At 30.9% G+C, this 15,430-nt stretch overlaps 2 protein-coding genes across 3 annotated transcripts; both read left to right on the forward strand.

Moving 5' to 3' along the window:
• Nucleotides 1-6,739: 6,739 nt before the first annotated feature.
• On the forward strand, nucleotides 6,740-9,764 carry LOC107032324 (F-box/kelch-repeat protein At3g06240-like). The gene is made up of 2 exons (XM_015233919.2): nucleotides 6,740-7,996; nucleotides 9,384-9,764. The coding sequence occupies exon 1, from the start codon at nucleotides 6,837-6,839 to the stop codon at nucleotides 7,947-7,949; it is 1,113 nt and encodes a 370-aa protein (XP_015089405.1). The 5' UTR covers nucleotides 6,740-6,836; the 3' UTR covers nucleotides 7,950-7,996; nucleotides 9,384-9,764.
• Nucleotides 9,765-10,455: 691 nt separating this feature from the next.
• On the forward strand, nucleotides 10,456-13,589 carry LOC107032383 (lanC-like protein GCL2). Of its 2 annotated transcripts, XM_015233975.2 has the most exons (7): nucleotides 10,456-10,755; nucleotides 11,308-11,486; nucleotides 11,948-12,059; nucleotides 12,174-12,290; nucleotides 12,385-12,702; nucleotides 12,783-12,830; nucleotides 12,925-13,589. In XM_015233975.2, exons 1-7 carry the CDS (start codon nucleotides 10,576-10,578, stop codon nucleotides 12,991-12,993), a joined length of 1,023 nt encoding a protein of 340 aa, XP_015089461.1. In that variant the 5' UTR covers nucleotides 10,456-10,575; the 3' UTR covers nucleotides 12,994-13,589. The 2 variants fall into 2 exon arrangements, with proteins under 2 accessions (XP_015089461.1, XP_015089460.1); XM_015233974.2 differs by having other exon boundaries at nucleotides 12,783-13,589.
• Nucleotides 13,590-15,430: the final 1,841 nt, after the last annotated feature.

Consider the following 15,430-nt stretch of genomic DNA (forward strand, 5'->3'; position numbering starts at 1 on the left):
TCGTCTTCAACTCAACCGCAACTCTAGCCAGTCTTCATCAAGCCAGATTTCAGGGTGAGCTATTGCTTCTAGCTTGGACTGGATCTTCCTCTTCATGTCTTGATGCCTTGAGATTCCGGCATGGACTAGCTTTTTACTTATTTTAGCTTCTTAGATACTCTTAGATTAGTAATTTGAGGATAGATGTTCTTGTGGTGATGACTTCCAGGTTTTGGGAATAATAAGTATTGAGTTTTTATAAGTTATTTAATCGATTTTCATTAATGAGTTTTAAGTCTTCCGCATTATATTTTGTTAACTATTGGTAAATGTTGGGGATTGGATTGGTTGGTTCGCTCACATAGTAGGATAAGTGTGGGTGCCAGTCGCGGCCCGTTTTGGGTCGTGACAATATTCTAAAACAATATGAAAAGTATTATAAAATAACAATTAATTTACATATTAATATGATGGAAAAATACATCTTAAAATGTTAATCAAGATTTTTATTGTTTGACTCTAAAAATAGAAATTATGACAAATAATATCGAACGAAATGAATATATAGTTTGAGAAGTGGACAATTATGATAATGTTTGACACATGGAGGAGGTCCCAATAACTGTTTTTTTGGGATCAAACTGACATTGAATAGTTCTTACCCATGTGAATGAACATGTGTTCAAATTAATCCTCCCCACATTGGAAGGGGAAAAGTCACACTCATGACAGTAGATGTTTCTTTAATGGCATAATTGTATTGGTCTACAATTTAAGAAAGAATATTTTTTACAAATTAGATTTTTTAATTTAGATGAAAAAAGTTTTAAGTATAGTCTTGAAGTATTTGAAATTAAGTATATATATATACGTTCTTCCTTAATAGTTTAGTTCATACATGGTTTTGATGTTTATACACTTAGCGCGTTGTATTAAATAAAACTAAGTGCTTCTCAAGTTACAATTTGTGTAAATTTACTTTGATTCCTTTAAGTTTTAGGATCTGTTTAAAAAGAAATAAATGATTATAACCAGACTATTAACTATTGAAATAATAATTACATAATCTAATAGTTATTATAATCTGTTTATTTGTCAAAATGTAATTTCCTTTGTCATGTTCGATTGAACAAATATAATTACACAATCAAATGAAATAGAAAAGTTTGCCCTTTTTTTCCCTATGAAATATATATATATATATATATATATGAAAAAGGAAAAAAAGAATTTAAAAAGATTATCTTAAAGTTACATCAAATTCTTGACTCCCTCTCATAATCACATCAAGTTTTCCATTTACCTAATAATTACTCCTTCATTTTTCTATTTAAATTTCATCATATTAGATTTTACGTCTCTTAAGAAATTAAGTAGTAAATTCTTGTTTAGTAATCTCTTTTAATAAATAAACTTAAGTTAATTTATTCTGATTAAATAAATTGACCAATAAAGATATATTAATTATTTAGTTTTTATATATTAATTAAATTTATTCTTTTAAGGCTAATAACTCTTAAGGATAAAATAGAAAGAATAATACGATACTTATTTGAACAAAGGGGCAACATGAGAAGGTGTTATTGAATTTAGAGTTACATACTTAGTTCGTTTGGATTTGCTACGGATGTGGCAAAGTGTTCAGAACATATATGTGACAGAGACACGTGATTTTAGATAGGAGGGTGTAGAAATCGCGTACTAGGGTAGAAGGTTTAGTAGATAATGGAATATTGTTTTGCTTCTTGTTGTTCGTATTCAAACTTTAATTAGGCTTTAATTTATATATATTAGTCACATTGTTATGCTTTCATCATTGTTTACTTTTTTTTTTTTGTATGTGTGAAGAAGATGTTTGGAACCTCTTTATCTTCACGAGATACTGGTAATGTCTTCATTTACACTTTTCTCATACCTTATTTCAAGATAGTGATAAGATCTTCATTTACACTTTTCTCATACGTTATTTATGACTTCACTGGATATATTGTTATTATTATTATTATAATTTAAAATTGAAACATTTATTTAAAGACGACGCAAATTTATTATACCACCGTAACCCTTAAATAACAATGAATTTGTTTCACTAATTAGTCAAACCAAATGATATAGATTATAATCACTCTATATTAGCCCCATCAATAATCTGATGTTTGATTCATTATCTCTTATATTTTTCTAATAATTGGTTAGTCCATTTTTTCAATTGAGCAAAGATTTGGCTAATTTAATCATTAGTTGTTAACCACTTACTTGGAACAAAAGAGAAGAAAAAGAAAACAAAAGGGAAATAAAAATTGAAATTTTCACCAAATTTTCTATATGCCACTATTAAGTATTATTTTCATTCGATCTGTGTATTGAAGTTTGATTAAATATGAAATTCATATAACAAAATCTATTTTTAAAAACGTCATTCTCATTAAGACTTTTTTCATGTTCAAAACTCGACCCCTGATTTCTAATTAAAGATCTTACTATCATGTTACTCCAATACATCTGATGCTTCAAGTCGGAAACAATACATATTAGAGTTTGACCATAAATATTGGAAAAATAAAAAAATCGAACCAAACAAAATTCATTTAGTTCATCTAGTTGAGTGCAATTTATCTCTTAACAGTTCGATTCTTTAATTTGATGTTTGATTTAAAAGCCAACTTTTTTTGGTGCATCGAAAAAATCAAATTTTATTATATATATATATATATACACTCTCCATTCTATTTCATGTGACAATATTTGACCGGACACGAAGTTAAGAAATAATAAATACTTTGAAATGTTTATCAAATTGTACTTCAAAAAAGTAAACTCTTTTTTTTTCTCTCCTAATAAATGTATTAGATTAGTATATTTAAAATTAAGTGGGAGCAACAACGGTAAAAAAGAATTGTACCTTTAAATACTTACTATATAATGAAATGTAAAAAAAATTTAGATTGATAAAAGAAAATTAACAGTGTCACATAAAATAAGACGAAAAATATATTTTTTATTTTTATTTTTTTAAAAAAATTATATAATTAGGATTAGAGTTTTTTTGTCCTGCTTTTTGTTTCTGGGACCTCATTCATGGAAATTTGAGAGTTCAATATTGACTACTATTATGATTTGGTTATGATTTGATATTTATTTAATCCACTCATATGTATTTGAAAATTCATCTTAGAAAGAAGTATCAAATTAAATCAAACTGAATACGAGAAAGATAAATCTATTCGAACCAAATTCAATGATGTTTGGTGCACTTTTTTTTATAAATGAAAGTTTGATGAATTGAGCTCAAGTTTGATAAAATCAAATCGAAGAACCAAACAGTATCCACCCTCTACACCAATTAGAGTTGGTATGCATTAGCTTTGAAAAAAAAAATAGCTTTTAAGTCAAAAAAATAAAAAAAAATAGGAGAGTCGTACTTTTGATTTTTAACTTTTTGAAAAAGGTTATTTTGAAGTTACTTTTAACTTTGTCAATACTCACAAAAATTAAAAATGACTTCTTTTTATGGGGTTTCTCACCCGAGTTTGATATCCACGTTGGGATTGAGTCTTACCAGCTTTAATGTCAATCCAAACAGGTTCTAATTTTATAAAAATAACTTAATTGTCGCTAAATATACTCCCTTTGTTCCTAATTACTTATCCACTTTCGATTAGACACACATATTTAGAAAACAATGATTGGTATAGTAAGTTTACCATTTTATTCCTATTAATTATAAAGTGGATGAATTAAAAAATTCATGATTTTCAAGAAGTTCTATATTTTTCAAAGTAATTAATTGAGGGTATAATATGTTAAAAGAACTATTTTTTCTTGATTTGTCAAAATGAACAAGTAATTAGGGACAACTAAAAAATAGAAAGGGACAAATAATTAAGGATAAAGTGAGTATTTTTTTTAGTAACAATTAACACTTTTTGTATTGTCTCTAAACCTTATAACAACATTAAATCTTATGATAGTTAATTAATATCCATAAAAAACTCTCTTTAGTAATGTGCATTTTAATTGTCCTAAAGGCTATTTTATTACTCGCTTTGTATACCATTAATACATGTTTCATTTTTCAAAAGTCAATATGACTAATTCTCAAAGTGAAATTAGATTACATTAATTCGATATTTAAAAAAAAATTAGATATTAAAAATTATACGAAAAATACTATAAGATTGCATATTAATATGATGAAAAATATATCATAAAATATAAGTCAAACTCTTTATCGTTATTTGTTTGACTCTAAAAAGAAAAATATTCCGATAAGTGGTCGAAGACCGTACAACAACCCCTAACACAAACGAAAAATCATTCGGTATAATAATTTTAAGCGATAATTGTATAAAATGGCAAACTAATAATGAAAAATAAATATAATAGCTACCGTTTGATTTATTTGTGTTCTATAGCAAACTGTTTGTCAGTCACCTCTCTCCCTCTTATTCTCAGTTGCCACTCTCCCTCTCTTGCTCGCTCGCCTCTCTCGCTTTATACAATAGAGCGAAAATTGTATAAAGTGAGAGAAAATTGTATCTACAAATACATATATTTTCATCTTATACACTTATCATTATACAATGCAAATATTTTCCTACCCAATTTTCAATTGTCTTGCTCTCTTTCTCGTTTTATACATATACAAATTATACAACTGATTTGTATAAGTTTTTGCATTTGTATAAGGATACTTTTGTATAATGTTCATTTAAACATATACAATTGCACAACTTATACACATACATAAAATTGAAATCTGTTTGTATAATGTATATATACAGAATCATACATCTAAACTAAATCTTCACTATATGAATATACAAACAATTGTTTTCTCTTTTTTCTTAACTTTATACAATTTCTTCTGCACTGTAAAAAATATACTAATTATACAATTCACTAAACAACGATTCATCCGTAGTTTACAAACAAATGTTTTCTCTTTACTTTATACAATTTCTTCTGCATTGTATAAATATACTAATTATACCATTCACCAAACAACGATTTATCCATAGCAAACTGTTTGTCAGTCCCTCTCTCCCTCATATTCTCGCTCGTCACTCTCCCTCTCTCGCTCGCCTCTCTCGCTTTATACAATAAAATTATATAAATCGTGTTTCTAATTGTATAAAGCGAGAGAAAATTGTACATACACATGCAAATACATATATCTCCATCTTTTACACTTATAATTATACAATAAAAGTACTTCCCTGACCATGTCTCTTTTATCTTTCACTCTTTCTCGTTTTATACAAATTTAAAATGTATATAATTTCTCTCTTTCTCGTTTTATACAATTCGATTCAATTGTATATTCCTGCCCAAGTCTCTTTTCCCTTTCTCCCTTTTTCGTTTTATACAAATTCAAACTGTATATAATCGTCCTATACACTTATAATTATACAATTTGTTTTATATGTTTCGTTTTATGCACTTCGTTTTATACAATTCTCTGCCCAAGTCTCTTTCTCTTTCTCGTTTTATACACTTCGTTTTATACAGTTCGCTTCAATTGTATATGTACAACGAATTATACATATATTTGTTTACCATGGAGTGCAATTATGTAATCTTTGCTATAAGATACAAATATAAATTTTATATTTACTATATGTGAAAGTTGCCTTAATTTTAAACACACAATATAATATTATATATATATATATATATATATATATAAGTTAGCTATATGTCACTGTTAAGTTCCTTCAAACCATTATTTGCTTTATTGGACTTTGAATAATCAATCAAATGCTCAAAATTGAAAATAATACATATGAAAAATCCTTATTTGTAACAATTTTAAAGTTTACAATTCCAAAATATAGAAAATGTCACTGTATCAGAAAATTTGCCTACCAATAATAACAAAAAAAAATAATATTCAGAGTGATTTTATAAATGAACTCAATCTCTTAAAAAAAAAAGAATTGAGATTATTCAACGATTTCAATATATATATATATATCATTAAATAGTACATAACAATAAATAAATTAGAAAATCTTCATGTATGATAGAATACCTAGAATGCCCCCAAATAAGAACACAAAATCTTCAATGATTTCACTAAATTTGTTATATATCACTAATTAATATCATGTTAAGATACTCCAAACATATCTATTTCTATATTGGACTTTGAAAAATTAATTCAATGTTCTAATCTAAAAGTAGTACATATGAGAAACTATTACTTATACCAAATTTCAAAGCAATCCAATTTAGAATATTAAAAATATTCTCATTATAGACAAAATGACATGATAATTTCTAAAAAAACAACCAAAAACAAAAAATAAGAAATGGTATTTTTCTAACATTTTAACTAAATATGGAACATATCACTATCAACTCTCTCAAATACATTATTAGATGTCGAAAAATCACTTTAATATTTTAAATCGCAGTTCTAAAGTCAAACATTTTAATAACGATGTTTAAAATTGATTATGTAAAAAAATATCTTTATGACTTATATGACACTATAATTTTCGACGAACAATCATTCGAATTGGGGATAGTACATATAGAAAAAAACCATTACATATAACAATTTAAAAGCATTCAAATTCATAAATAACAAATTCCTTCGTATCGACAAGTAAACATTACAACATTCATCTACTGAAAACGCCACTCGTAAAACTAATATAAAAAATACCCTTTTATCGGCAAGCAGACATGACAACATATAATACCAAAAATACCCTTGTATAGGCAAACAAGCATAACAACATCTGACTAGTTAAATAGTCACTCGTATGGCTTATTAGCAACCAAAAATTGGATGAGAATTGCATCAATAAAATAGTGATCCATTCAATAAGCAAATTGAATCATAAAAAATGGAACAAACTTGTGAAGGGTCAACAATTTTGCCCCAAGAAATCATTTTTGAGATTTTCTTGAGGTTACCTATCAAATCACTCTTGAAATTCAGGTGTGTTTCGAAATCTTGGTTTTTTTTGCTCTCAAATCCTTTATTCAGCAAAACCCATGTCGATTTTTGCTTAAAGAACCCCGATTTGACTGGTTATAGACTTGCTGTGGTAGCTTCTGTTTATGGTTCAGGTAGAAAATGCAATTTTTACAACTTGGGGTTTGAAAATTCATGTCTTAGTTTGGCTAGAAATAGTTGTCCTGTTAAATCTTTAGCTATTTCAGCTAGGATTTTGGGTTCTTGTAATGGGTTGATTTGTTTGACTAGTGACTCGTTTACATTAATGTTATTGAACCCATGTACTGGAAAGTTTAATGTGTTTCCTGATTCAATGCTTCGGAGTAATGGCGGTGGTGTTGGTTGTTTTATTAGATATGGGTTTGGTTATGATGCATCTTTTGAAGATTATAAGGTTGTGAAGATCTTTAGTTTTCCTCATATTGAGGGGAGATATGAGAATATGGTTAATGTTTATAGCTTAAAGGCTAAATCTTGGAAAATGATTGAGGGATTCAATAGTGGTAATTTAAATGGAAAGGTTGGTGTGTTTGTAAATGGGGCACTTCATTGGGAAGCATGCCATAGTCATTGTTCGGGTTTGTTTTGGGAGATTGTTACTTTGGACCTGTCTGCAGAGAGATATGGGAGAATAGCACTGCCTAATTATGAAGATGGAGGTGTTTATTGGAGATTAAGTGTTTCGAGGGGGTATTTAGTTGGTTGTTGCAACTACGAAAAGAATAAGGCAGATGTGTGGGTGATGAAGGAGTATGGTGTTAAGGAATCCTGGACTAAATTGGTTACCGTCTTGTTACCTGTTGATCGTAGGGCTTATATCTTACCATTGTTCGTGGCTGAGAACTGTGATGAATTTTTGCTGCAGCGTGGGGAAGAGCTAGCACTGTATAATTCTGGGGATGGTTCATATAAGCGACTTGACGGTTACTCATCCGGTGATTATTTTCGTCAAGCTCAAGCTACGACCTACTTTGAGAGCCTTGCTTCACCTCATATGTAGTGATGTGGTTACAGATAACACCGTGGAGGCAGAGAAATCAAAAGAGGGTAAAAATCTTTCTAATTGTCTTGTATCCATGTTCTCATATTTAGTGATCACATTGTATCTTTGTCATTGTGTTCTTTTGCGTTCTTCCTTATCATGTAATGCTTGATACTTCAGCAACATTGAAATATTATTGTTATCATGCTCAATTAAGTTCTATCTTCCCGCACAATTCATATCATGTTGATACACAATCCTGAATCCCAACTAGGAAGTAGCTGGTTGAATGCATTAATAAAGTGTGCGCTGGTTATCTTGTCGTGAGCTTTATGAAGATTAATAGAGTAACTCGGTTGAGTATACGACAAAGTTGTATATCTTAGTACAAAATGGAGCTTGTTTGTGTAAGTGGTTTTAGGTTGATTACTTAAAATTTAAGTGCTGCAAGTTTTTCTGTTGTATGTTTCTGGTGTGTTTTTCCCTCTTCAGGAACTGAGNCACCCACCCAGTATAACTGCCCTTCCCAATATGTTTTCATAGAGAAAAATTATCAATACTGATTAGCCCGAAAACTGACCTAGAACATGTGTCTTGCTCCCATTTGTTAACAAGAGATTCTTCCCCGTCTCTTCATTGCAGATGGACAAGATGTGTTATGTTATTGGTGATGTAGATTGATTGCATTCTTGATCTTGTAGCGTCACTTTAACTAAGGTAGCATTGAGGTAACCGAGACACAACCCTTGAATTGGTTTGCGTACAAACTAGTGCATGTGTTTGTTAGAATGCTTAAAGTGAAGTAGTCATGTTATCCTTAACCGTGTGTGTTATGCGGAATTCGAGATAATACGAGAAAATATAAACGCGAAAAACAAAGACAACAGATTTACGTGGTTCACCAATAAATTGGCTACGTCCACGGGGAAGAAGGGGAGCAGTTTTATTATGGAGAGGCAAGAACAGAATTACAGAATAGGGTTTGCCATAGCGTCTATATATAGTGCTAAGCTACGCCCTAACAGGCTTGGGCCCAACATACAGAATTGACAGATAATTAAGGGCCCAATACAACAACCCGTCCTTTCTGTTTGTAACGGGTCCGATCCAAGGCATTCAACAGTGTGTGTGTTGGAACAAGCATATTTCACGGAAAGACACAAAATTATCCCGAGAAGATAATTAGATAAATAGTGACTAAGTTAAGCCTTCATATGTCGTACATTACTTGTTATAACTCTTGTGAATGTCTCGAAGTGAAACTTGCTAGTTATATCTGTTGAATGCTTTAAGTGATTGACCATGTCTGAGTAAAGTGTGTATGATATGAACGCCCTGGACTGTACGGTTTATATGCTTGATTGTTTGCTTTCCCATGTTCCCTTGTCATCGATAAAGGGACGAGGGACAAATTTATATTGTCAATACAAATGACACGATCAATCAATGCAGGAATCACAAGAATTCTGGGTTTGTTCATCATCAAATCAAGTTCTGCCTTTGAAGCTGCCTTTAGTAAGTTCTCGTGCTCAGTGTATTTTCCAGGTATCTTTTCGAATGGTAGCATTGTTCGTTCGATAGAGCTATGCATTTTGCTAGCATGCATCGAGCACGAGAGTATTGAGGTTCAAAGTACACACAGTCCATCCAATTCTGTCTCTAACATACAGAAGGAAAGAATCTTCGAGATGTTTCGAAGATACTGGCAATACTATCCAGAAGATTTAAGATGAATTGTTTGGCTTTATATTACTTTTGGTGTAAAGAAGAATTTGTATGATGCACTAGGAAACTTTTGTTTGCAGTATAATGGAATTTAACTTTTAAGTCTAACATCTATGATAATTTTAAGCGGGGAAAAAAAGGTTTAAAATGTCCCTAACATGTTAAAAATAATATATAAATCAACGACAGCATACCCCGTGAAATAATATAGAGATAAAAGTTGAATAACATTCTTCTCGAATTTTATTATTATTATTATTATTGTTATGGCCAAATACATAAACAGATCCCTAAACTTATTGGGTTTTTTCCCTCGGCTATCTCAACTACGTCATTTTTCTATTGATCATTGAACCACTCATAATTTGTTCCTCTAAAACACTGTTGGTTGATTTTAATCGGCTTTTTTTTTATTGTAAATGCCTTCAATTGTGTTCGAATTATAATAATTATGATTGAAGGAATGAAGACAAACCGTGTTAGTCTCATATGTTTTCTAATGTGTTCAAATGACTTAAGTAAAATACAATTATTTTTGAACATTTTCACTATCAATTGGACTAATGAGTTGTGGAACAACATATGTATCCTCTATCAATGCCCCTCATAAATCTGGTTCCACATCAGACAGCGGTGTTTGTTTAAACGAAACAAATTATGAGGATTCAATGATTCAATAGAAAAATGACGTAGTTGAGGTACAAAAGACCCAACAAATTTAGAAATCTGCTTATGTATTTGGCCTATTGTTACGCAGGTGAAAGAATAAACATGTTTGGTAATAAAATTCTTCTAAATCAAGTTAATTATTTGAAAAAGGTAATTCCAATTACGACGTCGTTCTATCGTTGACTACTCAGCCGAGTATAGCGTGTTTTCCCTCTGAAAATTTCTTCGATTATCGGTGGAATTTGCAGAAATGGCGGATCGGTTTTACCCAAATGTAATGCCGGATTTTGTTGCAGAGAATCCGGCGATAGAAGAAGAACAACATCCAAATCCGCAAGGAACGAATGAATCATTGTTGAAGCTTCTCTCAACACCGTACCACATTCTATCGAAAAAGTTCAAACGCGCAGCTCTCGATCTCAAAGAAACTGTAAGCAACTTGATATTCAACATTTATTAATACACATAATTTTTAATAATATCACTTTTTTGCGCAAGTTTCACGATTCAACTATCAGTTGTTTACTTTTCACAGTTGAGGTAGGAAAATAGAGCAAATTATGATTGAGATATGAAACTCGTTCTGATGTGTTTTTGACGGTTGACTCTTATTAATAGTCTATTTGATCAAAAGAGATAATAAGAGGATGGAATAGCAGAAGATGTTTTTTTGGGAAGCTAGTTTTACTGTGTACTTTTGGAACGTTGGTCAAGAATAACTTGTTGATCAGATATTGGTAGAAGTGTTTTTCAAATTGATTAGTCAAACATAAACGGTTACTCTTCGAAAGTACTTTTTTTTTTTTTCGGAAAAGACATTAAATAAATTACTTTTTTCAATTAAGTAGATTTTGGAAGCTCGGTCAAACAGGCTATAAATAGCTAAATGACATGAGGCCTACTATGGTTGATTTTAGCTAGTTTGAGTTTGAGGTGTCATTGTTGTTTTTGACAAAGTGATGTTTGGTGCGGTTGCTGACAGATAGTGGCGGAGACATGGGGACTAACAAGGCAACAGGTTCCAGATTTTACGCTTTATTGTGGAACCCTTGGGACTGCTTTTTTGCTCTTCAAAGCCTATCAGGTGACGAAGAACACGAATGACCTTGCTGTTTGCTCTCAGATTGTTAAGGATTGTGACTCTGCTTCTCGACACTCAAGGTTTGCGCTTGATCTTGGGAAAGTCCTATCCTTTCTATGTTATATGCATTGTGGTTCATTTAAAGTTTTCAATGACGATCATCAAAATGAACTTTTTGTTGATTTTTTGTGTTACTTTGATCAATATCTCGCACGCCTTTCTTGGTTACTAAATGAAAGATTCAAATGGCGTCAAGATAAGAAATCGGGCCTTTTTTTAGTTGATTTATGTGTTAATTGGATCCACGAGTTCTAATTATTTGGCATCCCTTTGTGGGGTTTTCAATGTAAAGCTTCAATTGACAGCAATATGAGGAAAATGGACTTTTCTGGTATATGTTTTGTGTTACTTTGGATAAAATGATCTTGAGGGAAGTGATGACTTCCTGGCTTTTCAATTTAAAGCTTCAAATGGCAACCGGATAAACAAAATGGCCTTTTTTTGGGTTGATTATTGTGATAATTTGATCAATGAATTATAGGGATGTGACGTTCCTCTGTGGGAGACCTGGGGTTTGTGCACTAGGTGCCGTCGTTGCCAAGTACATGGGTGATGATCAATTGGATTTTTACTATGTATCTCAATTTAAAGAGGTTCGTTTTGATAGCTTATAGACTTTCATATTAAATTTATGTCTTGTATAAGCTTGCGGTTTGTTTTCCTATTACGTGATAGCTTACAAGATACACATTTGGTTCTACGAGCAGATAAAACTAACCAAAGATCTTCCTGATGAATTGCTGTATGGTAGAGCTGGATACCTCTGGGCATTCCTATTCGTAAATAAGCACATTGGCGAAGGAACAATTCCATCCACCTACACTGTAAGTGCAACAATAAGTTTTGTAATCTAAGCGGGCATTAGTCAGGCGATTGTGGAATCCAATCCGAACTTATCCTTTCTTGATTGTATCTTAGGCTAATGTGATCAATGAAATCATCAAGAATGGAAGAAAATTGGGCGGAAAGGGCAGAAGCCCATTGATGCATGAATGGTATGGTGAGATGTACTGGGGTGCAGCTCATGGATTGGCTGGAATTATGCATGTTCTGATGGACTTTGAACTGAATCCCGATGATCTTGAAGATGTCAAAGGGACTTTAAGGTACATGGTTAAGAATCGGTTTCCCAGTGGAAATTACCCTGCAAGTGAAAATGATAGGAGGACAGATTTACTTGTGCATTGGTGCCATGGAGCTCCTGGGATTGTGCTAACACTTGTCAAGGCAGCTGAGGTGATAACCCTTTAATTATATTTGCCTCACATGCCTTTATGTATGACATCGTACTGATCGCTAACACTTGTCAATGCCAGGTTTTTGGAGACGAAGAATTTATCAATGCAGCAGTAGCTGCAGCAGAGGTAGTATGGAACCGCGGCCTTCTTAAACGTGTTGGGATTTGTCATGGCATCAGCGGGAATGCTTATGCCTTCTTATCTCTGTTTCGGCTCACAGGAAATGTGGAGTACTTGTATAGAGCCAAATCTTTCGCCTGCTTCCTTCTTGATAGAGCTCACAAGCTAATAGCGAAAGGAGAAATGCATGGAGGTGATACCGCATACTCCCTTTTTGAAGGTATTGCAGGTATGGCTTATCTTTTCCTAGACATGACAGATCCAAAAAACGCCCGATTTCCTGCCTATGAGTGAAAACTTCATAGAACTCAGAGAGCAAGGCATAGTAGCAGTTCTCTTACAGGTATAGCAAACTCTCTTCTGTGATATGTACCTAAATCTCTTCTATTCCATTTGCATGTTAGACCAGATTCAAAATGATTCAATCAAGTATAACAGGAAATGTTGCTGTAAAGTATGTAGAACCGAGGCATACAAAACGCCCAAAATCCGCTTCAGCTGGCCCTGGTTCCTGCAAAAAATAGGCGAGCCAAAGCCAGATATTTCAAATTTTATGAGTTCTGAATTTTAACATAACTGACTAGTAAAATGTGCAAGTATTAGTCATGAGTTAGGACTTTAAATTGTGTTTGTGAGGTAAACAAAAAATATTATTTTAAGAATATATATAATTTAATATGTAATATAGAAAAGGGTGAAGGATCATTTTTGCTCCCCTCCTCTACAGTTGAAAAGGATTTAATATTATATCAGTTTATACATCAACATATTCAGTGTAATTTCACAAGTGGGGTTTAAGAAGGGCAAGATGTACGCACCAGAGAGGTTTCTAACAAAAACTCGAATCAAAAGAAGTTTGATCAAAGCAGGATTAAAAGAAATACGACAATAAAATAGCAAGATGAACAAGGCAAAGGAGCAATATGTAGTGGTATTTTTTTTTGTTTACGAATTGGAGCAACAAACAGGAATAATCCTAAAATGGAAAAATGAGAGAAGATTACACCTTGTCTCTTTCCACACAAAAGTACTACAACACTCGGGTTATTTACTACAGTTTCACCCTAATCCTCGATTTTATATTTTTCTGAAAATATATCATATACTGTCTAATCACTTTCCCTCACCGTGATTTTATCCTTTTAATATTATACTATCTATCCATATATACTCTTAAAGTTATAAAAGTGACTCAAATTTGTCCTTTCACCAACCTCATTTATTTTAATCAAAATGACATGTCAACTCATAACATCAACTTTTTATCTGCCACCACTATCTAAAAATACTCTCACCCACCATCGAAACACATATTTCGTTCAATAAAACACTAGAAAATAACTTACTCATGATAAATAATTTCTTAAAAAATGACTTTCGTCCTATAAAAAACATACTCATACCTGTGAAGCTTGAGTCCTCTTACATTCACATAATTGTGATGAATTTTCTCCATTGTGATGGTTTTTTTTTTTTTGTATATATAAAGAGAAACAAATTGACAAGTCCAATGTGTATTATGGGGACATATTGGACACGTTACATTAATAAAGAGGAATTTTTTTCTATATAACTTATTTTTTTTAGTTATATTTACCATGTTTCGTTTTTATTCTTTAATTTTTTTAACATTTAAAATGTACGTTTTAATCATATTAATATAAAAATGATTGTAACCTATAGTAATTTTTTGTATAGTCTTTTTAATATCTATATTTAAATTATTTAATCAATCTGATTCAATTTAACTTTAGAGATCAGTTAATTGACTTTCGTAAACGAAACGTATTATATAAAACAAATTAAAAAATTATATCATATTTAAAAATTGTGATCTTAACTAATTTAAATTCGCACCACATAATACTACGTATATTAAATGGGGAAGTGCTCTTAGATTTTTTATTCTAAGGACAAAATCTTAAATCTCAGATTCAGAATAATGAGATATATCTTATTCATTTTACAACAATTTTTTAATGATTAAAAAAAACAAGGTATGTGCATTATTATTTCAATTCAAATAATTAATTGGGTAATTTTTCTCAGTTAAAACAACACTTATTTTAAAAAGAAAGGAAATATTTGCAGTTTGTAATCAAACTTTAGCTATGATTATGAGAAGTCTGGTCTTCACAAGTTACATTTCTTAAAAAAAATAAAAATGTGTTGATTTTTCAAAATAATTTTTTTGGGTGGATGAATTTGTTAATTGATTTAATTTATTTAAAATGTGACCAATACGGAATTGTCACATATTTAAGGTATTGATTAAAATTATTTAAATTAATGATTTTTTTTTAAAAAATAATCAATATTGAATCCAAAGGTGGAGGACGTAAAGGGTATTTGAAGCCAATGAGTGTGTTTCAGATTCTTTTTAGTTAATTATTTATATATTTAATAAAATATTAAATAGAATTATAAGCTCTAACTAAAAGTACTAGGAATCATTGGGTGGGTGTAAAAGAAATAATTTTAAATATAGTGTATTAGTACAATTGATATTGGGTATGCTAAATTTATTTTTTATGTATAGTTGATTTAGTATATTAAAAATCACATACATGCATAATTTCTAAATACTATATATACTTATCAACATT

The sequence above is a fragment of the Solanum pennellii genome, chromosome 10, assembly GCF_001406875.1.
Source record: "Solanum pennellii chromosome 10, SPENNV200".
NCBI classification, from domain to species: Eukaryota; Viridiplantae; Streptophyta; class Magnoliopsida; order Solanales; family Solanaceae; genus Solanum; species Solanum pennellii.